A 24493-nucleotide genomic window follows, 5' to 3' on the forward strand; every position below is an offset into this window, starting at 1 on the left:
TGGTTATAATGCATCAGGAAAATAAAGTTGTCTGGCCTTAGCACAGTGTCGGTGTTTAAAGGGAAAAAAAAAAATCAAAACCATATGCCTGCTCTTAGTTTAGTCTCAAGTGAGCCATATTTCATAAGGTAAGTTACCATTAATTTTTAACATCCTATGAATTGAATTCTACTAATTGGAATTCTTGGGTTTTTATAAAAATACTTTAAAAAACAACCCCTTAAAATTCCCCAAATCCAGCTGCTATTAATTGTACCAGTCAAACACCCATAATCTTTCTGGTAAGAAGAGCAAGCTCCAGAAGTTATCATAAAAGTGCCATGGCTAAAATACCTCCCTTGGCTTCTCCCCCAGAAATAAGTTTCCTGCAATTGTTTTATTCAGCTTATCACCATTATGGGTGCATGAAATGACATCCCTTCCCAAGCAATTTACATTGTGGGTTTGAAATTCAAACTTCATCTCAAATAAATAGTGGCTTACTGCTTCAAAAGAAGTACATGAGAGCAGGGATTTAAAATCAGTCAGGAACTCAGTTCTGACCCAGGTCTTCCATTCCCTGTCAATGAAAGCCATTCAAACAAAGTGATGGGATTTTCCTGCTGCAAACGTTCTTGAGCTGCTGTTCCTATGGCCCAAACAAGCACTCCTGAATGTAATGCCTAAAGCCAGCTTAAACAACTTGTGTTTCAGGTAGGCAAAAACGTTCAATTTAAATAGCAAATGTTCAGCACAATTTTGTGGCCTGTGAGCACAGCTCAACATCATTAAAGACACTCCACCAGCTGGATCCAGACCGAGAGCACTGGGAGAGTGATGTACTGCAAATGGAAACCCTCTAAGCAAACACAGTTTGTGCTCCAGATTGCAGAGAAGTGGTCCAAAAACTATGTAAACCTTCCCCAAAAACTCCATCTTCCCAATAACTGTTGTTTTGTGGATCAGAGAGCAGCAGCTGTTCACAGAGCTGTGATGCTGCCTTGTCTTTTAAATGCAAACAGCTCTAAACTTCCTTTTACCTCTGCTGCCCTGGAGAAAGCACCTCTCACAAACCAGGCACATCTGCAGAACACTCTCAAAAACAGAGCAGGAACAGAGGAGCAAGGCTTGTGCTAAAATAACCTGACCTCTCTGGGTAAGATGTTTAACAAAGGAATTACCTAGCACAGTGACAGAAGAGGCTGAGCACGACGTATTTTGGTATTTTGCGTTCATGCCTCCTGGGAAACTTAAGGGAGATAAACAGCCCTGTCAAACTTTGTTATCTTAGGAAAAGAAACATTTTTCTCAGCGCCACGGATTAATGCACTCACTGCCTTCACTGCTTAGACTCTGATCTCAGTGCAGAGTTTGTAAGAGCTGCCTCTCATCCTTCTTCCAGAACACAAAAGACACTTAAAGATTTGTCTTCTGCTTCCATGTGCTCCATAGATGCCGTTACTCAGTAAAGCTTTTGCTGACTGATCCCTCAGCAGGCTTTCCCATTACTTAGCAGTAATTGCACAGCAAACATGGACACAGTCATCCATTCCCACGGCTGAACTTTTAATAAGGAAAGATAATTACACAGCTTTTGATACACCAGAAGATTGCAGAGCAAACAGAAAACAATTAACATTTCACTCACTGCAAAAGATGACGTACATGACAACAGTGCTCTCTACAACCATACATTTGTTTTCAGGCCAAGTTCTAACCTGAAATGCTCTTCAAATTACAGTCAGAATTGGAATATCAACTTTATCAGCTGTTTCACAGCTGCTCATGTGTACCAGCAGAACTGACAACGTTCTGATTAAATTTTTTTTTTAAACCTTTTGCAGCTTCACAGAGCTGAGCAGCAAAATGCCAAAGCCAACTGCAAGTTCAGGAAGACACCTGTGCACTGATTTTGTCTTGGAACCAGCAGTCAAGGTTTTCCAACACCGGCTGAGTCAAGGGAACATTGATAATCATCTTCCTGCAGAAGTTAACTTGCCAGGAAAAGGTGACAACTCCACTAAAGCTCCTCCAAACTACCTGCAAAACGCAAGAACATAATCTGCGCAGAACATGGATTTGCAAAGGAAGCAGAACCAACACAAACATGTATTTTAAGCTAAGAACTCCACCCTACTGCTACAGAAATCCACTTCCCTGCAATACACAGCTTTTTCAATTTGATACACAGAATATTTCTGGTTGCAGTGTGCCTTTAAAACACTAAAAGCCTAATCAAAACCCAGACCAACAGCACTCAATCCATGTCAGTGCATATTTCTGTAGTCAGGACGGGGTTTGGCTTTGAGGCTCTAACCACTCTTTTGGTGGCAGAGAGCCGTCTCTTCTCAGAGATCCCGGCAGGGACAGACCCAGGACAGCACAGCTTCTCCTTCTTTGGCACCTGTCACCTTCAGATCACCTCAGCAGCACACAAATACTTGCAGCGCCACAGCTGGGTGAGCAAACTTGCCACACAGAGCAATTTTTCTGTACGATTCAAAATCTATCATCTATTATCACCCACTCTTTTAGAAGCAGACACAGGTTCTGCAAAACAAAAGAAAAGCATTTTAAAAGGCTGTTAGTCCATTGTCTTCTGCAGCACTACCTGCTCTGACATACCCGGGGATTTTTGAAGCGCCCTCCTAGGCACGTGGAACATTTGTTTCCATTACTGCTAAAGAACCACAACTACACAATTGCAAAATCCTCAAGAGTGACTCAACAGCAGCCTCAGTTCACAAAAAGGCAAACTACAGCAAAAAACCCCATAATCGTTGTTTATTTGAACTTATCTGTAACCTACAAGCAGCACAATATTACTTTGTAACTCGTAGTGGGCAGTAGATCAACTTTGAAAGGAATGTACAGCCAGCTTTCAAAAGACTTCTAGAAAATGCCTGGAACATTTTAATAACTTAATTCTGACTTAGAGAAATCTTTAATTAAGAGAGCATTTAGAAAGCATTTTCAGAACAATCTGGAATCCTGTGGAATGTGTTAAGGCCTCCAAGGAAGCCTGTTCTGGCTGAGCTGAGCTCAGTCGTGACTTAGAAAGGGAAAGCAGCAGTCAGAAGCAGCCAGCATCATCCAAACCTGAACACACCACTTATCTGCCGTGTCAGTGTTTGCCTCCAGGATCGCCCCTGCCACGCTTTTACCGCTTCATTTGAGGAATTTGCCCTGCTTTCTCCACAAAGATGGCATTACCCAAATCACACTCATACAGGACTTGACTTATAAGAATTAACTGCTGCTTACTTTTGCACCAGCAAGCCACTGCTAATCCATGCTCCAGCAAAAAAGCAAGTGAATTAGGTCAAGGGAGCTTAAGTGTTGCATAGCACCTCATATCCACAGCTCAGACAGCTCCTCACCCACGAGCAAGAGCACACAACAGTAAGTCAAGTCCAGATGGCCAAAGGGAATCTTTGTCTGGATACCACTGAACTTCTCCTTTACTCTTTAAAGAAGGCTTATGTCTTGAAATGCCTTATCAAGTACTTCTTTGGAGGAGATTATACCCTGCTGGGTGCTGTTTTGTAACTTCTTTCAACTATATCCTTTCCAAAGTACAGCCAGTCCCCTCCTAGCAATAGAAATAATGATAGAAATAGATGGAGCAGCAAAAGCTACAGCAGAGACACCTTTCTCTTTTTGAAAGTTGCCCATCCAACCAATGCCCGTTTCTAGATGGTGCCTAACACTGCAAGATACCGAAACACTTCAGTGTTTACAGTTTGTTACACATATACAAAAATGTTTACATGACAGACATTTCCTTTCAAGCTGCAGATCGGGAGAGAAACCAGAGCTGTTCTGACACATGAAAGCAAGAGAGGACACACAATCATCACCTCAGAATGCTGCTTTGGTGCAACCACCTCCATCAGCTGCACACTGACCTGCTGAGCCAGAACTCAGTTCCCACCCTGGAGCTGGGGGAAGCCTTAGGAGCAAATACTCAACCCCACAGACTTGAAACATCCCCCTTGCTGACTCCACAATGAAAAAACTAAGGCCACTCAGGCAATTCCATTAACACAGATTACGAGTTATGTCAAGCACTGTGTCAGATTCACAGGATGCCAGTTTCTAATACACAGCTTTCCTAGAGTGAGTGCCAAGTGTTTGCCCATTGCAGCCCACTCTGTCTGCTGGCTTTGGGATTAGGATGCTGCCTGAGGAGCAGATGAAGAAACTGACATTTCTAAATCCCTCTGGAAAGCTGTTCTGCAGTATGTTTGCTTTAGAGTCTGTTTGATGCTTGCACTGCTCTGGCTGCAGATCACAGAAATCTCTTACACACTCGTCATGGGTCGCCCAAGCCATTCTGCAGACCAGTAAGGAAGAACTTTTCCTAACAAACTGAAGCCAAGATTACTTTGAACCAAAAAGGACACTTAAAACTTCAGGAGCTTCAAAAAACTAGGTGGTATCTTTGCAACTGCTGTCTCTCTCCCTGCTTTTTCAAGTATTTCTTAATCTTAAGATCTTTTGGAGGAGGTTCACTGTTACACAAAGAGTTCAGCCTCATTAGGTACTAGGCGAAATCTCTAAAGTCAACATTAAATGCATAAACCCAGACACGCAATTAAAACCTTGGATTACATTTCATTAAATTTTAAGAGTACACTATAACCAATCAGTTTTCAGGGTCTTGTCTGCCAACCAGTCTCCTCTTCTGAGGAGCTGCTGAGAGGTTTTAGAGGCTTTAGAAGCTTCGCACCCTGTGATTTCAAGCAAGATCCAGGTGCATGATCTGATCTCATTATTTAAATCCTGACCCTTCTTGCTGACTGCACACAGCACAGACCCAGAGCAGGTTGCACACATACCGAATGGTGATGTGTTAACACGCTGCTCTTGTTTAGGAAGCCAGAACAGAATCCTAACTGCATCATCCAGCAGCACTGAGCACAAGCCCAAACTCATTCATGTTAAGCTAGCAAAGCTCCTAAGCAGTACAGAAGGAAATTTCCTTTGGTATTCTCTTCCACCTCCTGGGCAGAGATCACTGCTGGTGATGAACAAGTCACAGTAACACCACAGCACTCCACCAAGAGCCACAGCTCTCAACACCCTCCAGCAGAAGAGAAAAAACCCCAGACTGTATCTGCAGACACAGACGGACACAAGGTGTATCCATTTACAAATGGATCCAACTTCCACGAGCTTGAAAACGTTTTGCTGGAGACACCCTGTCATTGTGAAGCTGTGACTCCCAAATGATGTAAGCCCAATGCTCCTTTTAAATGTTTAGACCCTTAACAGTTGTAAGAAAACAAAAAGATTAACCATAATCAAGGTTTCAAAGTCAGCTCCTTTCACAGCTCTGACGAATAAGGAAGAGGAAACTGGATCCATAAATCTCATGCCCGGGCCAGCAGATTCAAGTATGAAGCAATTACAGAACTGAGAGACACCACACATCAGACTGCAAACACCAAGATCTTTAAACACTGGATTCAGGCACCAGTGAAAACCCAGATGCCCCTTTGAGAAATCCATGAAGTACTGGTGACACAATACAAAATCTAGTTACTGCACTGCTGAGAAGCTCCTTTTTTGGTGCAAGTACCAGCAAACAATCCCATTTTTAAGATATTTTCTATAGAGCAACTTTAGGGAAGGAAAATAAATACATACTTTCAGTTTGGGTTACTTTATGGGAAGCAGTCTGCTTATGGGTGTTTTACTTTCTCCTTGCAGACTTCTGACTAGGCCTCCTGTGTGCTATAGAAATACAAGTCAAATCTTATGAAGCCTTCACTTTTCCCTAAAGGGCCCAAATAATTTAGTTCTGTTTTTCCAATTATCTCAAGAGTTATTCAAAAGCAAGAATTTTACAGGGTAGCAACACCCAGACCTAAAATAGCTTTAAAAATACTTAAATACAAGGAAAAACTCTGCAAAAAAAAAAAAAAGCCTAAGTAAGGTAAATCACAAGTGTAGCAAGCTCAAGACAGTTACTTTATAACTTGCATTTAATTGAATATTGCTTGGCTTCTCTCATTATTTCTTTGAATATTAATAGCCAAATGTCTACTTTTGGAGCAGCAGTCTAATTTCGATACCAGCTGGGTAATTCTATGTAGCAGTCTAATCTATCCTTTTTCTAGTTCTCAGGGATTCTCTAACCTCTTCTGACTTCCCTTAATACAAGTTGTATCGAGCTGCTCTGACAAAAACATTTCAGAGGGGAAAACAAGCAGTTTTCATAAACAAATACTGGCAAAGTTCAAGTACAGGCATCAACTGTGATAAAGGGAACAGGGCATTTTCATTTTGTTCCCATTTCTGTTGAATAGCAAAAATTTTGGAGCACTCCAACGTAAGTGACAAGATACGAAAAACAGGGTGAGGCAGCAGAACATTTTTTACAGCACTTGACTGATGACTAACCTATGATGTCAAGGGCTAAATATACAAGAAACTTGAAAATCACAAGGCTGTGCATCTTGCAGCTCAACTTCCAACTCTGTGTTTTCCCTCAGTGGGGTCTGTGTCCTTGAGCGAGGTCTGCAGCACTTTCAGGATCACATTAAAACAACTGGGCACGACAGGCTTTTCACCTGATTTCTCCAGGTTTTGGTACCTGGCTTATGTACAGTGGTGCCTCTTTATTGCACATGAATCACTTGGACCTGTCTGCACACTCCGGTGCCTGCAAAGAACGCGTATTTGTTATTTCGCGTGGTCAAAGCAGGGAGGCAAAGCCAACTGAGGGCTGCAGCCACTGCACTGCAGCTCTTGAGTAAAAGCTGTCGGTGATCCTTGAGAAGGGCAGCAGGCTCCATCCTCCTCTCCCTCCTCCCCAGAACTTTGAACACGAGTACCCAGAGCCCCACATGGCCCCTGCAGACGCGGGGCTGAGAGCTGTGCTCTGACCTCAGCGTCGCTCACAAGGTGCTCTCTGCCAAGGGCGGCTCTGGGGGCGCGAGGAGGTGACAAACGCCGCCCCAAACACCAGCACACACCTCAGGGCATGACCGGCAAGAATTCTGGACCCAGGATGTCGGGTCTGGAGAGACTCAGCTGTTTTCTGAGGATCATTCACTGCCTCAGCCCTTAAATCCACAAAAAGGACTGGGTCCAAAAGTCTCCCAGTTCCTGAGGCTCTCAGCTCACCCCGAGCATACAAATACCTGCATTATTTAACACCTGCATAATACAAACAGTGATCGATTCAAAGGGAAAACAGTTTTCTACATGAAGAAATGAAGGGGAACACAGAGAAAGACAGCAGCCATCCTCTCAGTTAAACCTCAATGATTTGGAAGACAGCATGTCAGCTACATACAGATATCCCTAAAAATAACTATTTTCCATTCCTCCCCTAAACCCAGCCCATAAACCGCTACATTTCTCACGTTCTGTCCATTCAGCTTTTTCTTCACACAACCATATTTCTTCCACTTCATCCTGCAGCACTGGTCCCACTAATCACTGACATATGCTCCAGCACAGAGTATTTCCTCTGGCATGCTCGAAAAAGAAACACTGTCACCAGAGCAATATAAGTGCTGGCAAATATGGTCTGTCAGGTTTTGTTTTCAAGGACTGTAAAAATAGACTTCACTGCATTAGGCTTGAAAACTCATACCCTCTAGAAATAATTTCTAAAACAAGTTTTCACATGACTTGTTATTGTTTTCAAGTATCCAGAGAGAAAATCTGTTCTTTTATATTTAATTTCACATTTTCAGGTTAAGCCAATATTTGAGTTCTCCTACACAACTGACAATTCCCAGCTAATTTATCAGCCATGCCAGCGCTCTCTGCTCACATATTCATGACAGTTCACAGCTTCTCAGATGCATTTCTACCAGGAGCAGCCTCTTACTGTAAAAATATCAGCACTTGAAAAGCCACAAGCCATCAGTTGTTTCCCCAGCTTAGGCCTTTCACCCAGGGTGACCAGTACCAGTTTATGCTGATAACAGCTTTGGGCAAGATGCACGGAAAAGGATGTTGGCACAGATTGAGGCTCAAGACACTTTCCTGTTAGTTTGCAATTGCTTTACCAAGGATTCCTCTTCTGTAATCGGCAGGCCCAAGTTCCTATTTGCAGAAAATATGACAGAGCAGTGAATGAAAACTTGTTATATTTTATGCACGGATTCTCTGCAGCGGTTAAAACCAAGGACAACGCAAGCAGGACCTCCACACGTTGCAGATAAGACTCCTGACATCTTCCACATCCCAATCAGCAGAGCACACAATTCACATCTGAAGATCAGAAACAACCTGGGGCACAATGGGTCAAGAATCACATTTCCAAAAATCAGCTGCAACAGCAGCAATAACCTGGAGTTTCCTGGTATCCATACACGTAACCAGATACAATCCTTTCAGTTTCTGCATCAAAATCCCAGGTCTTCCAATACTTTGCAGATATTTTTGCCATTTACTTCCATGCCCTCAGTACCAAGCAGGCAAAATAATCTTGAGAAATTTCACTCCAAACACTTTAACTGTACCAATATAACTTCTTCATTGCTGTGAATAGACCTGTGAGTAGATGCTGATTTTCTGAAGGGAGATTTTTTTTTCCCTAGGCTAAATTAGTGCCTTGAATCAGTTTCCAAAAGAGCCACACACACACACACAAAAATTAGGCAGCATGCAGCAGCAAGATATCCATAGGAGTTTTAAGGATTTCTGACACAGTAAGCCACAGCCTGAGAATCAAAGGGAAGTGGCAGCCCAGATTGCATTTGGTGGATAAGCAAAACCAGCATAGCACAGGAGTGGAAAAAAAAGAGTTACTCCTTCTTACTTGGTCATCACACATAAAACACTGGCAAGAGGCCACATGGGAGATAAATGAGAAGGCAGAAGATAATCACAGGGTTCACTTCTTTCTGAGATCCTGAATAAGCCAGTTACACAGTGCCTAACATGGACTGACAGGCTAAATTTAAGTGACCTTTTGTAATGTTACAGAAAATTACTTACTTGCCCAATGAAAGCCTTTTACAACACCATTTTGTCTGTATTTATCTAGTTTTTGGGGTTCTGATTTCCTTCAGTGATGGAATATATTTTGCTTGTATTTATCTGAGCTGAAATTACAGTCTCTAAAGAGAGTCACTTCCAAGGAAGCAGAGTTAAGATTAAAGTCAGTCTGAGCAGAAGTGAAGGAGCTGCTTACTCTTTTAAAAATATTATAAAAAGCCCCAGAAAACAAACAAAAAATCTTATAGGATGCCATGGGATGGCTGTGGTTATTTTTATATCATACCTTAGATCAAAGTCAGTAAGCTCTTATTTTTCAAAGGAACATCATACTCTAAGACATCTTTGAAAACTTTACTCTGAGTGTTACGAACACTCAAACTCTGTTTCACCTGTTTTATTTATTAAGAAACAGCTCATGCTTACCAGTCCCTGTGAACATTTCTCCTTTGGACTTCATCTGAAGGCTGGGAAGCATTAGGGAACCTCAAGAAAGAAGAAAAAAACCTAGCTCTTTGCCATCATGGAGAAAACCTGTTCCCTTGCTAGTGTGATCAACTAGGTAAAAGTAACCTCCCAAATGAATCTGAACACAAGTAAAGGCAACTGACAGAAAAACAAGCCTATGGGATCTTCCACTGAGAAAAAAACAAGACTGGCTTCTAGGGGGGGTTAAATTTTAGATCTTCTGAATAATCATAAGCAGACAGAGAACAAAATGACTTTCCTTTGAAAAGTCACCTTAGCTCGCACACATAGCTGCAAGCAAAGGATTTCAGGCTTTAGGAATCAAGCAGAGCAGAACTTTTCACAGCAACTTAAGCTTGTAAAAAAACCCCAGTTGTTCAGGAGGGCTGAAGCAAGGCAGCTCTGTGTGGAGGAGGGCCAGCTGACAGTGTTTACTGATAAGACCTGGTAAAGTCCCAAAACATCACAAGACCTTGACTAACAAAGACAAAACGCCAATCTAATCAGATTTTTTGAAAGGGAGAGTATTCAAACAAGAACATTTCATGCATCCAGAAAATTAAAATCCTTGCAAGAGACAAACTGATTTACTGTTGTTCAGTGAATCTTTTATTTTTATGACCAAATAGCTCTACAGGCAGGAAGACAGGCTTCATTTACAGGCATCCAAGTTAAAGATAGGAGTTCTTTTTGTTTGAAATTTAACCCCTTTGCTGGCCGTTATTTCAGTAAACAGCTGCATTTTCTGTCTATTTAAAATAATATTCTGACGTGCCTTTTGGAAGTTTCACTTCAGCAGTCTCCTTGTGATCTGCAGCCACAAAGAACAGGACAAGTTGTCTCTTTGAAATCTACATCAGGGAGAGCTGTCAGGTCACTGCTGGATCAGCGACACATGGCACACACATGAAATACACATCAGTGGTCAGGGGGGATGCTTTGATCAGAAATTAGTTACCCATGGGCAGAAGTGATTCTCAGTCTAACAGAGAAGGATTCACTGTTTTGAAAGAGTTTTTTAGAAGTTGCTTTCTGCCATGCGTGCTAATTGAGAAGGAAAAAAACTGTTAAAGCTGAAAACTTACTAAGTTGAGACTGGAAGACACAGTCACCTTATTTGGTGACATTAAGAGTGAGCTGCTCCACCAAGCTGGGCAGCACAACACCGTCAAGCCTTCGTAGGCTCCATCCTCCTTCCTTCCCTTCCTTTCTATTTCTGGCCAAGGAAAGAGTCAAAATATCCACGTGAGTTACACGAGTTTGCTTAAAACAGGGTTTCCATTTTAAATCCTCAAGTTCTCTGAATGCGCTCGTGAGGGACATAATTTGCAGTTAGCTGGCAGCCTGTGTTTCCAGAAAATGACAGGAGGACTAAATAAAACCTTTTTATTCTCGTGAGCTACAGAAAATGTGCCATTAATGGTCATCAGCTTTAGAAAGACAACTTGGCAAAGTGGGAAGGCAGGAAGGAGTATCAGAGGAAACTCTGTGAGTGGGATAGGAGAGATTTGGTTGTAATAAAATCAACAATGTTCCTGCTGAAGCAAGTTTCTCCCTTGGATATTGGTCGCACCAGAGCGCCGCTGATGCTCTGCTCTAAGTGTGGTTTAAAAGCCTTAATTATAGATTTATGCTCTAGGGAGCTCTCTTATAACCTAGAGCTAAGATTAGAGGAAAATGGAGGAACTGCAAAAGGACAGAGAAGAGAGGTAATTATTTAGAAGGAAAGCAAATTTAAGGACCAAAAAATGCTAGACCTCCCTTCTTTGAAGCAGCAAGTTAAAGCTTTATCAAGTTTATACGAGGAACAAGAAGGAGACAAGACAAACAACCCATTTCTTGTACTTTAAGGGGTGCAGAGCTGCCAGCAGATCTCAGGCACAGCAGAAGTTACTCTTCTACCCAGGCATTTGAAAAGGAGGGCTGCCTGGCAACTCTTTGTGCTCATATTGATTTACTGATCTGCAGCTTTCTCCAATCGTTTGCCAGACCCTGTAAATCTAACAAAGGAGGCAGAGTCTGACAAGTCAGCCATAATTTGATATCCACTACCACTTATATTCTTAACAAAGCTGTGTAGATAAACACTCCATTCCTTGTTGCCTATCCATCACCCACGCAGGACAACACAAATGCAGGAAATACCACCAGGGGTGTTGGTTACACTGATGGAAAAGATACCATTGCCGCTGAGAGGCCAGGCTAATGTGGAATAAAGCAGGACCAGTAGCACTTACTGGTTCCCTGAGCTGTAAGAAGTCATGACCTGAAGGGAAAACCACAAGCAGACTCTTCAAGAGATAAGAGAGAACACGAAAGTTTTTCCACCACCACCAAGACAAAAGGCGGTCTGAAAGCAGAACATGAATTTTTAAAATTAGAAAGTGGGGGCTATTATCCCTGGATTTGGAAATTAAGCATCACACTATTACACTCCTGAAAGTGACTCAGGCACCAGAATTTGTTCAGGAGTCTGTGAAACATGATAAACAGATTCACACTATCCCTGAACTGCTAAAAATCCCCACCAACAGCTTTTGGTTCTGCAAACAATCTGGGGCCTGAAGGCAAGACAGAATGTCATTTATACAACTCCCTAGAAGCAGAGGAATCCCACACCAAGCTGCATCTAGGAGGAATATGCAAGTGGCCAAACTGCACTAGGATTGACCAAAATCTTTCTGTCCAGGGACAGCAGATCAGGTTAAGAGAAGTGCAAATGTCAGGCAGAAAGGCTATCCTGATTTGATTTCAAAATGGGAACAGAGAGCAAATTAAATTAACAGAAAGTGACTATTCCCAGTCTAGCTCAGTCTGACTGAAGCAACATTTAAATAGTATTTAAATGAATGACTATTAAAATAATCATTAATATCTGCTTGCCATCACAGCAGACAATTTTTAATCTATTCAGCCTTTCCAGTTTTCTAGACAAGGTAATCCAGGAAAAAAAAAAAATATTCACACACACATTCAGGTCACTTGACCTGAGGGGACCTATTACTAATAAAATTTCATGTGCACAAAGTCACTGCAGCCACCACTCTCCCTAAGTGTACACAGAATTGTGCATTATTCATGCTACTACTGAACAGAAGCACTGTTAACTCAGGTCAATCCAGAGTTAACAGGATGGAAGCATGGAGCAGGATGGACACTAGAGAAAGAGAGTGTTCTCTGATGGCAAATATCACAGCAGCTATGTTTACATGAGCATTTACAGCATGCTGAAGTACCAGGGAACACAGCACTCTGCACTCTGGTTGAGGTGCACTCCTCAAAAATAAAACCCCATCACTGACAGCTCCACTAAAACCCACCTGATAGCAAGCTCGCAGGCTGAAATGGCTGCTTTCATGAGGAAGCAAAACAAATTCCTGCAGCACAATTTTTCTACTCCTGGTATTTCCAGCACACAGCAGAATCCCTCCTACCAACTCCAAATGCACCCCAGCAGCTGCCTGCCCTCACCTGGCTCAGGAAAAGGCTGCAAACAAACAGGAGCAGCATGTGGGTTTGTTTTAACACCTGGATACAATTTCCTCCAAGTTAGGCAGGGTTTGTTCCTACACAATGTAAGCAAGGTTACAGCTGGGCTCCACAAGGAAGCAAATACAGAGTGACAGGAAGGCAAACTGCAGTTCTTTATCTTTTTCTAGTGACACCTACATTCAAACAGGGAGTGGAAGGTGGCACTATTTAACAAAGTCTGGCTGATAACATTTTTCTGCCTGATTTCACCAACCCTCCTCATTGGCAATAAGTAACTTCCTGTTAGTTTTTCAGTCCTCTTGAATCAAATACCTGGCAGTTATCTGCCAGGAAATTTGTAACTGTGGTTGCTCTTAAATCAGTTGTCTCTTGCAATACGATTCTATGCTTTCAGGAAAACCACACAGCCCTGGAGATCACCACATGATTATGGTTTTCACCAGTGACCTAAAGCGTAGTCCAGATGCCAGGAGCCAAAAAGTTTTGCGGTAGAAAGCTTCCTTCCATGAAGAAAGGTCACTATTGCAGCAATTAAGTGCATATGGAGAATGTTTGAACAGTGAAACAGAAGCACTTTTCCAATAACAGAAGGATCTGCTCGATGATGAAGAACAGAAAATATAATAAACCTTTTATTTTCACACAGCATAGGAGACTTAAAATACAGCCCATTTGTTCATTCAGCTTCTGTGTTGCCATTACAATGAAGATCACCACAATGAGACCTTGAGTGAAGGCCACTAAAAGCTCTGGTTTCTTTATAAACACATCTTCAAATTTTACTTTGCACTTCACAGCTGTGAGATGGTTTAGACACTTTACCTTCACTTCAGCTCCCTTTGCTGATCACCAGTGCAGGACACGCTTACCTGGCTCAGGAAACCCTGCTCATTCACAAATGCACTGAAGTGATGAACTTCAGGGTAGCCCAGATTCAATCAGTCACTCTTAAATTAAAACAGGCTTGTTCAGCTGTAGCACTTGCACTCCAGTCCTTAGATACCAAGTGTTTTACACGATACTTACAAAAATCAGCTTTTCCAAGTTTCCTTTTACATCAGCTGATGAGTGCCTGGCAAACACAGCTCCCAACACAGCAGTCTCCTAGAGGAGCCAGGCCCCAGACGGGAGCAGCAGCAATGTCTAGGACATGACCACTCCACCTGCCAGAAGAATCTGCCTGGGAAGTACAGTTGTCCTACCTCCCTCTGGCTGGCAGAGAACAGAAAAGGTTTTCCTCTAACTTTCCCCAAGCCCTTCTCCTCCCTCCTCAGCCCTGGCAGCACCGAGCCTCTTGTACAACAAATACCCTGCTCCTTATTAGCTTCTGCCTGACAAACCTTGCTGACAAACCTCACAGCTGCCCCCAGGCCAGAGCAGCAAAGCCATCCTCTTCCTCAGCTGAGGAGGACATCAGCAGCAGCCTGGAGGGCAGAGCAGCATCGCTCCACACTCACATCATCACCAGCGCTGCATTTTCAGCCACGCTGGCTGGAAACTTTAGGCTCAATGGCACTAAAGCCAAAGCTTATCGCCCCAAACTTTCCAAGAGCAGCATCCTCCTAAGCCATCTTCCAATCCCAGGTTTGCAGCTGGTTTCTCCTTGCCAAGGAAGCAGCAGGAGGGTGTACCCCACATCACTCCAGCCGGCCGGCAGCAGAGGGCACCACACAATCGCCGATGTGATTTATACACTTCCATCATGCTCCTGAGTTAATTTATAGAGCACAAATTACTGCTACAACAAGCTACAGGGCGACTCCAGAAAGCATTCATCATATCAGATAAAAAGCGCACTGCCATGAAAGGCAGCTAATTTGCTACAGTGCTTTTAGCCAGCAATTCAAAGGCAAACCTTCAAGCTTAGTATCCCTCCGAGCTCAAATGCCACATTCCCAGAACAGCAGGTTCCACACAGAGCGCAGATCTCCAGCCTGAACACAGAAGTGCAGAGCAGCAGCCCTGCAGAGCACTGGAAGCCACATAAATACTTGCATTAGTCCAAGCATAAACCACCAGCCCACAGCTTCACTCATCCAGGGTTTACACGCTGCAAAGCTACATCCACATCAATTAAACATTTCGGCTGAGGATGCTCAGCAGCCTCTGAGGCAGACAGCAGAGATCCAAGAGACAAAAGGAATAGCTGCATTCCTTTTGCTTCTTCCTACCCCCACGCCCACAGATCGTATGTTTTTACTTATTGAATAGTTGTTAAAAAAAGAAAAAGATGAATCTACAGAAAAGTCAATCAGCATTCCACGAGCACACCGCGACACGCGTAGTGGTGAGCAAACAGTACAGTCATGAAGTCAAAGCAGCTCCTGAGCTGTCAGCAGAAACACTTCAGTACCACGATGCCACCAGCCCCATTTAAAGCCAGACCTGTTACACACCCTGGGAAAAAAGACTTCCCACATCATCTCCTCTGCCAAGCCACCGTACAGAGCGACAGAGGCCACTTCTGAGCACACAGCAGCTAACTGAGGACTAACTCAAAGCTTCAGCTTTTCTAAGGAGATCTGCAGCACGACCTTGAGGCCAAGACCTTGATGACTTCTCTCCGTTTCTCCTCTGTGCAGCGAGAAGTACCCACAGAGCTGCAAAAGAACAAACCCAAAGGCAGGAGGATAGAGCAGAAACCTCACCCTCCTTATTAAAGAGAGACACTATTTTCAGCCACCATAATGTTTCCCCTGAACATGTAAATACAGGAGCAATTAGCTGCCTGGGCACTTCCGCAGAAACCGTTTAGAATGAGCTTTCGTAGAATATATTTACATCGTTTCTGATTGCTTAATTTTCTGACACATTTGTTTCAGGCACTAGAAAGATTAAATAAAGCCAAATCACCTATAGTGATATTGCCATGTTGTTAAAGGCAACGTGCAGCACAGACAGAGGTGGTTTCAAACTTCAAAATTTTAGCATCACGACAACGTTCTAGGAACTGTTTTATAGGTTTAATTCAGCTGTTTCTTAAAACCTTTTCCTCCCTTCTTCTGTTACTCTGAGGGATAAAACTACTGGCTGAAACAGCAGACACCATTTAAAGAGAAAGAATGAGCCTGGACAGAGATTTCATTGAAAAGCTCAGTTCTGAAGAACATAGGAAATGTCCTCAATTCAAAGATTAGCCTGCACAAATTAAAGACAGAAACAGAAAAAAAATCTTCTCTGACTGCTCTGAATATATTTTTTCATTATATTCTCTCCTATCATCTGGAGGTTTTGTATTAAGAAGTCAGTCAGCTCCTGGAACAAGCAGACAAACAGCACATTCATTTACAAGCTGGAAGTTGATTATTAAGTACAAAACCCACAAATGCTTGTCAGGACCAAGGAAGGAAAGCTGGAACCATTGATTGTGAGGATGTCCAAAAAACTCTCTGCAGTCAGCTGGCATATACCTCTATGACAACAGTAAAACAAACCCACACAACTAAACAGAAAAACAACATCACATCTGAGTTGTTTTTATTCTGCTTCATCTGAAATTATTTTTACCAAGTCAGCCTGTTGTCCTTTAGGCTATGTTTTCCCTTGCTCAATGTAACTGGAGCTATCATTGCAGGGCCAAATCATTCAAAAAATAAGCATATGACACAAATATATCTTCACTCACAGACCCCTTGCAGCCCATAACTCCACATTAATTAGACTGGAAGATGAAGCCTTCAGCCTAAAACCCAGCAACTCTGATTTACACAAGTGCAGAGAGGTTTTACTGCAAATTTTCCTGCGAGCTGCACAGGCATCTCCTGCCCAGCTCCACGCACCATCAAAACAAAGGCAGATCTCAAATCACTGACAGCTGCCATACTTTACAGAGACATAAAGAAAAATGGAGCAGGCATCGTGTACAACACAGGCAGCTGAGGATACCTAAACACCGAGAACACTGCAAGGACACAGACATCAGCTGAGAGATACTGCCTTCTTACACCTACCCAAGGCCTGCAGTACAAGGACAATTCTGGAAGACCAAAACCATAAAAGCCAACTTGTCATTTTGAAGCCTCCTAAAAATAATTACCAACTTTCTCCTCATTACCTCTGGAGGTCACATGATTTTACGAAGGTCTTCATTTCGCCCTAGCACCATGCCACATGAAGCTATGGAGCAGGGCTTGATTTTTACCAGTCGTGCAAAATAGATTCCCTGCATCCCACAGAAATACAAGCATAAGGCAGCAACATCAGGAACTCCAGGCATGTAATGATCACCATGTGATCATGTCAAAAGGAATTCTGTGCAGATTTAAGGATCTGCTGCAAATTTATGTTTTATGACAGGCAACAGCTCATCCCTTTCCCCAACAGCATGGGACAAGAGCATGGTTTTATCCAGACCTGCACTAAAATCTTAAATTTGAAAAAGTGTTTCTTGGGGGAAAGAAGAGCTCAGTTCCTGTCTGAGTACTGCTCTTTGGGAGCCTTCCCTCCCTAAGAGCAGAAATTGTCACAGCAGGTTTCTCCACCTTTAGGGTGCAGCTACAGGAGGAAGTCTCCAAGGAGGGAAAGATTTAGAGAACTAAGAGTTTTAAGTGGTTTTGAACAAGCAGCGCCTTTTAGAGTGGCAGCTGAACTGATAGTTACACAATGACATTTCAAGCTTTCAAGTCCCAATCATCCTTAATGGCACAAAGCTAAACCCAGAAGGGGACAAAGCAATTACGCAGCCAAAAGTAAGTGCAGCTAAACCGTGCTTCCAAACGTCTAATTTGGGTGATCCAGCCTTCCTGACTCACACGCTACACAGACAGGTCTGGCTGTTGAATTTACTACTACACCAGTGGGACAAGAAAGGAATGCAGCCATGTGTTGCAATATCCTCAGGCCACATATCCGGCGGGCATCTTCTGCCTCTCAGGAACAGTTATCCGCTTCTTTTTTCCCAACGGAGCATCACTCCACTGACACAATCCTCCAGCTCCGCCCGGTACTCTCTGCCAGCCCTCGCCCTAAGCTCTGCGGGGATACAGAGTAACAGGTGATGTTTGCGTCCCACACCCTTCCCAAGGCAGGTAAAGAGAAATGGCACCGAGGCACACCCTTGGCAAACGGAACTGCCGTTCTTTTCTGCGCAGGATGGGACGAGCTCCCCTTCCTCACTCCTCGGCGCAAGCAGCGAAGACCTTGCTTTATTCCATTACCACGCTCAGCCAAAAAAAAAAGGCAAAGAGACCCTCCCGTGCCCGCACCCGTGAATTGCCAAGAAAGTACCCGCGCTCCCCCTCCAACGCAGGCACAGGATACATATAACAGCTCCTTCCCGGGGACCACAGGAGCCCGCCCCGGCTTCCCTCCCTTGCCGCCTTCTCTTACGGGGGCCGCTGCCGCTTCTCGCCCCGCTCCCGCGCCGAGCTCCCCTCTGCGATGGGGAAGGGTCGCGCCCAGCCCCGCACATGCGACAGCGGCTCCCGCCGGAGCCCCCCGACCCTCACCCAGCGGCTCCCACCGCCCCCCCCGGCACCCCCAGCCCCGCCACTCACCGGCGCCTCCCCGGCCGCTGCCCCCGCGGCGGCCGCCCCGTCCCCGCCGGCCGCGCCGCCGCCCTCCAGCTGCCGCTCGCGGTACAGGGACCAGAGCCCCACGTTGGGCAGAAAGACCAGGGCGGCCAGCGCCAGCCCCACCGCCTGCAGCAGCCGCTTCTGCTTCCGCCGCATCGGAGCGGCTGCCGGGAGCGGGCCGAGCGGCGGGATGGGGACGAGGAGCCGGGCGTGAGGAGGGAGCGCGCTCCGGCCGCCCACCGCCGCGCTCCCGGAGCGCAACTTTCGCCCGCGCTCGGCGGCGGCGCCGGGCGGCAACTCCGGCACTTCCGCTCCGCTCGCGCGGGGGGCGCGGCCTCGGAGAGCCCGCCCACCGAGCGGGGACAGCCCGCCCCCGCTCCCCGCTCATTACCCTCCGCTAATGACTCCCCGCTAATGACTCCCCGCTAATGACTCTCTAGGAAGGGCGCTCCGGGGATTGCCGCGGCACGGCGGGGTGTCTGGGCGGGCGCCGCCGGAGCGGGATGCGAACGGGCCGTCGGTGGGGGGAGTCAAGGCGGCTAATTGGTTTAAAACCCTTTAATAGGGGTTTAGGGGACTCCTTAGATGGGAGCGGGGACTGTGAGAAGCAGAGCAGTCTGAAGGTTAAGGGCAGCAGATGCTCCCCGAAGGGTGCGGGTGGTCCCCAAAGGGCTGGAGGTGGCCCCACGGGCGCACAATCACCGAAGGAGCAGCCAGTCTCCACCGTGGATGGAGATGCCATCGCCGGCCGCACCAACAGGCAGGATCGCTCCAAATCCATCCCCAGCCGTGGTTCGCATTATAAAAAAAACCAAGAAAAACAAAACAGTGCTGTTTAGTCGGATAGCAATTAAGTGGCTTCAACTACAATGCAAACTACATGATTTAGAAGCACGGGATAGCGTTTGAAGGGTCTTTTTAGGAAAAGAAAACAGCCAAAAACAATGGCGGCACGGCTTTCCCAAAAACGGGGAGCGGACCCGTTTCCTCAATGAAGGGCACGCAGCCCCGGCGCTCAGGAAGATGCTCTGCCAGCACAACAGCCGTGAGGCTCGGCTGTGTCAACAGCAAAGCTGTGACAATCCGCTGCCCTGCTGGGCACTGGTAATACAAATATTAGTTCTCTTCCAGTGCAAACCCTCGCAGGGAAATACCTAATTTCCTGGAGCAACAACAACAAGAAAAACCTACGGAAACCATTACGCACCCCAGCATTTGCAGCTCTTGCCACCCTCGCCCCACACCAGCAAGTGGATTTAAACTTAAATAAACTTCCATAACCCACTAGATGGCATATTTCAGCAGATTTCAGTGCCTGCTGCGAGAGCCAAATTATCAAGGAAAGCATTTAATTTAGAGAGCAGGTTAGAGTCCCTGAGTCTAACTACATGTTAAGGCAGCTTGTACTTTCGTTTTAATTATCGATGAGAATTTGTCGCCAGCTGATTTCTTTACCAGAAGTGTTACCGCTTCCATTGTTTCTCCGTGGGTGGAGAAGATAGCGACCCGTGAAATCCCTTCTCTCCTGCCTTTAGAGCAAAGCGTATTCCCTTTATCATCACTGAATCACCTCCGGCAGTGCAGAGACTTAGGCTGCTCCTGAATAATGCATAGCCCCTAAAATTGTACAACAATAAAGCTACGTATACATTACCTGGTACTGTGAGAATCCAGGCTGGAAAGCTACAATACCTCTGATTTAATGCTGCAGTGCCAGGGTACTGCCATATGGACCCTTATAATAACATCCACATCCCCTTGCCTCTGCAAGAGCTCTTTGAAAAGTGGCTGTGAAATAGCAGGAGGTTTCGGAGGGATGCACACAGACTCACAGGCTGCCCTTGGCAGAACACCCTCATTTATACAAAGAAATGACAGCCACAAAGTTTGAGAGTTAATTAAAACAAAGCCACTAGCTGGCTTGACATATGTTTAAATTTAGGATTGTGAGCCTGCTCGCTAAATTAAATGTTTGCTTCATAAATTGGCTTTAGCAGAGTTGCACAAGTTTTAACTGGGAGGAGATTATAGCTGGTGCTGCAGGTAGATTAGTATTTTGTGTATGTGAGAGCATTCTGAATGATCAAGCCCTCTGAAGAGCCTCGTAGGAATTGAAGTCTGGCTGCTCCTCAGTGATCACTCTGGATGTTCCAGGTCTTCCCTGTCTACTTTAAGAGGGAGTGAGTCCTGTTGGGCTTACCAATTAAAATAATTTATACTCCACGCAGCTGCCTCGCTCCCAAATAAATCAATGTTTCTTCTAGAAAAGGTAGAGCATGTCTCCCTCTCCTCTTTCCCCTGAAGTGTTTTGGTAGAGACAGAGCTCTGATTTTGGCCTGTTGGATGCAATGCCTTGGGGATTGATTGGGTACGTGCAAAACAAACATGGATTTACATTTCTGAGAAAGGAGAAAGCCTGTGGCTGTTAAGCCTCTAACTGGAAAGGGAAATGGTGTACCTTCCCCAGGCATCTTTTCAAAACAAATATAGGATAAATTAATAGCAGCTCAATCCCCGTCTGGAAGCTCTCTTTGCTAGCGAGTTGGGTTGCCTGGTTTGAAGCTCTTGTGCTGAGCTGCTGCAGGGCAGAGTGCAGCAAAAGCGGGTAACAGCATCATGAAAATTAAAAGCCTTGATGAAGGATGAGGAGCAGTGTTGACCAGAGGGACTCGGTCAGCAGATGCTGGGAAAGGGCAGGAGAGCATTGAAAAATGCTGATGGGAGTGGATGTGACAGGAGTTCCTGGGATGAAGCCCACAGATGGCATGACAGCATGAGACAAGATGGCACAGACTTAGGGAATCAGTGTTCTCCTGCCTTATGGTCTCCTCTGGCTGCATCTCCTCAGGGCAAGGACTGACTCATGTCAAGGGCTGCATTTCGACCTTGGAACTTCTGCAGGCCTGGCTAATGGAAAGCAGGGAGTCCTTTGGATCCCTGTAAGTGAGGTGAGTGGTTATGATATCCTCCCTCTCTTGCTAAATGGTCCTAAGTGAGACAAGAGCTGGCTTTCCATGCTCCCAGCTGCTGTGCCAGCCTCACAGCGTGGGTTACGGGGAGAAAACACCGCCAGAGTGCCAGAGGGATGGCATACCTGCAAGGGGGAAATGGGGAAAAACATCACCCAAGGGCCTGTTAGTTTTTTCCCTTGGGTTCCCAATGCTGCAGAAACACGTTACCACTATGGGGATGGAGTTAGGGAGCTCCCACCCGGCTTTGTGCCCACACTGTGTCCTCTGTCAGATGGCTGCACCCATAGGGAAAGTCAGCTCCTTTTTTGATATGTGTTTGTATGCTGGTGATGCTTTCTCTTTTCTGAAAATCTCATTTTTAGCCAGGAGGAGAAAAGGAAAAACAATCTCTAAAAAATGAATGAACCTCAGCCATGGCTGCGTCACAACAGGACTTTTGTTTTCATGGTATTTCTTTATCCTTCGGTGTTTATTAGTTCAAGTTCAGCTCAAATTTCATGTGAACAGAATTGATTTGTTGTTTTGTTTTTTTTTTTCCCTTTCTTCTTTCCTGATAAAAGACAATGCTGAGGAACCTGCTCACCTGTGGGCAGGAGCACAGCCCTCCTCTGCTCAGTGTGGGGGTGCCTGTCAGCACAGCCCCCCACAGCGATCCTGCTGCACTCCCCCAAACCCTGGAGCTGCTTCCAGCCAGCACTCAAGATGCTGAAAAACAATGTAAATGCCTGAATGGCTCACAGAAGTGAGATGATTACAGGCTTTTAAAAAGAAATTGCAAACCTTGTCACTGCGGGAGAGCATCCAACCCTCTCCCTGTCCCTCCCAAGAAATGAAGAGACAGCACCAACATCCATGAGTCCTAGTGCCGTGGTTGGGAGTTACCTGTGGCGTGACTGGCCTGGGGTTTTATCTGCATATCAGACTTTTAGCAGAAAAATAAATAAAATAAAAATGGTGATCCACCTGAGCAAGCAAAATCCCCGCGGTCAACAGGGAAATCTGCCTGAATTTATTTTGGATAAACAGAGCCCAGCAGTGCAGGGCAGGAGAGGGTGGCTGAAACTGGTGGAGGACGCTCAGGTCCTGCTTGGAAAGTGGTGCCATCCCCAGTGGTCTCTCCTCCAGCCTGGTGCAAAATGGAAGAAGTGACTGGGTCCGTCAGCAGCCTGGAGATGCGCAAAAGCAATGAAGCTGTGGAAAGACTTTTCCGAAGTGTGACATTTTTGACTCCTCTGGCCTTAAATCAGGTAATTTCACTGATTGCCTGTGGCAGGGGAAATTGCCGATGTCGAAGTTGAAGCACAGTCCTGCAAGATGAGGCAGTGATGGCTTGCTGGGAGGATAAATACTGGAGCAGGGTATGAAGCGAGGAGGGAGCCTCACACATTTCACATTGCAAACAGATGCACTTACATATCCAGAGGCTTCCTTTGTACAGGAATATATTTTTCCTGAGGAGTAACATGAATCCACGCTTCTCTTGGCCAGGCTGCCCAATCATCAGGAGCATTAGTGGCCAAGAGAAAAAGTTCTTGCTGCACTGTGCAGGGTCTGAATGGTCCCAGCTCTCCCCACTGGACTTTGGTGGTCATCGAGGACGCCACTTCTCCAGGCAAAGCTTTGCACACAGCCACGCCAGGCTGCTTTAGTTCTAGAACTGCTTTTCCAAAGCAGCCCTGACAGTTTGTGCATAATTATCAGCGGGGCTCAGTCTAGGAATGAGGAGACAGAGGGTCTATTCCTGGCTGTCTACTCAAGTAACCTTATTTTAAAGAAAAAAAAAAACGAAAACCACAAATGTTGTTGCAGTCTCTCTGGCTGGAATAGGCAATGAGCCTTGTCTGCTCCCTCTGCTCTGAATTCCGAGCTGCTGCAATGAATCGGATTCATTCCAAGTCCGGTGGAGCCAGGCAGACAGACTGCAGTCAAGATGTCCCCAAAACTCCCTGGCTCCCTGGCTTCTCCGAGCACGCCGTGAATTTTGAGGCCAACATTCTCCGCTCTTCTCAAGGGATTTGGAAGCTCACGCTCTAATAATTAAGGCAGCTTTGAACATCGTAGCCTTCAGCCTCGCTTTTCTGTTCCCTGTAGCAGCCATTAGTGCTTGGAACAGGTACCAGCTCCTAAAATGGGCTTGCATGGTTTTGACAAGGAGGAATTTAAAGAGACTCTCCAACGCATATGTGAGAGCAACAAAGAGCTGATTTCAGTGGAGGTTTGCAGCTTTCCTGTGAACAGCATTCATTTCTACATCACCGAGCTGAACCTGGAGGATAGGTCTGCTCTTCTTCCAGCTTGCTGAGTGCATTCTGGGGTGAGAGGAACATCGCTGAGGTCCAAAGTCTTCTTTAGGGTGGATCTGCAGTGGATCAGAACACTTACATGCTCAAGCTCTCTTTTAACAGATTGTTTGCTAAGTGTGATAAACTCTGTTTACACCGCTAAAAAATAACCACGGGGAAAGGGGAAATCAGGATAAAGATGCTTAACCCACCACTAAAAAAATATGGAAAGGGAAAAAGAAAGCTGATTATAAGAAAATTTAGGTGAAGTGATTAAAAACTTCAGTGATACGGATAATATCATCTCAGTTACCAAAGGGAGAGGAAAAAGGGCTATAAAACCTAAACAGAAGAGAATCAAATTCAGAACAGATGTCAAGAAGCACCTTCCCAGGTGGAGAATCAAAAAAGCAGGGAATGACCTGCCAGGCAAGGCTGAAGTGGGCACAGTGGGGCTTTCCAAGATGAGATGTGACCCTGGAGCACAAGCCTGGGGCTGCTTTAGTGGTGGACTTGGCAGTGCTGGGTTAACAGTTGGACTCCATCATCTTAAAGGTCTCCTCCAACCTAAATGATTCTACCATTCTAAGCACAGAACTAAACGTGCCAAGCTGCCTCTGTGGGATCCTGCCCTGCCTTCTGCATCCGACAGAAAATCAGCTTCGGGATTTTTCACACCGAGGAAAAAATGATTGCCCTCAGCAAGGGGAGCCTGGGCAGCTCCTCTTCCCATGGGAGCCTCCTGCTTCTTCAGCCCTCTGGATTGAAAACATGACATCTTCAGCCTCGGAGGGGGCCTGAGCCACCCAGCAGGTGCTTTTGC

At 45.3% G+C, this 24493-nt stretch overlaps 1 protein-coding gene across 2 annotated transcripts in view; it reads right to left on the bottom strand.

Moving 5' to 3' along the window:
* Window positions 1–20087, bottom strand: part of GALNT10 (polypeptide N-acetylgalactosaminyltransferase 10) — a 77013-nt gene extending 56926 nt beyond the window's left edge. The window contains exon 1 of one of the 2 annotated variants that reach the window (XM_040078228.2): window positions 20071–20087. Coding sequence is in view for 1 of the 2 variants with exons in the window: in XM_040078227.2 (XP_039934161.1) it covers window positions 18399–18572 (174 nt within the window). In the remaining variant the exon portion in view is untranslated. Of the gene's footprint in view, window positions 1–18398; window positions 18573–20070 lie in introns of those variants that run through there. The other variant, XM_040078227.2, reaches the window with a different exon arrangement.
* Between the last annotated feature and the right edge of the window lie 4406 nt (window positions 20088–24493).

This window comes from Hirundo rustica, chromosome 14, assembly GCF_015227805.2.
Source record: "Hirundo rustica isolate bHirRus1 chromosome 14, bHirRus1.pri.v3, whole genome shotgun sequence".
NCBI classification, from domain to species: Eukaryota; Metazoa; Chordata; class Aves; order Passeriformes; family Hirundinidae; genus Hirundo; species Hirundo rustica.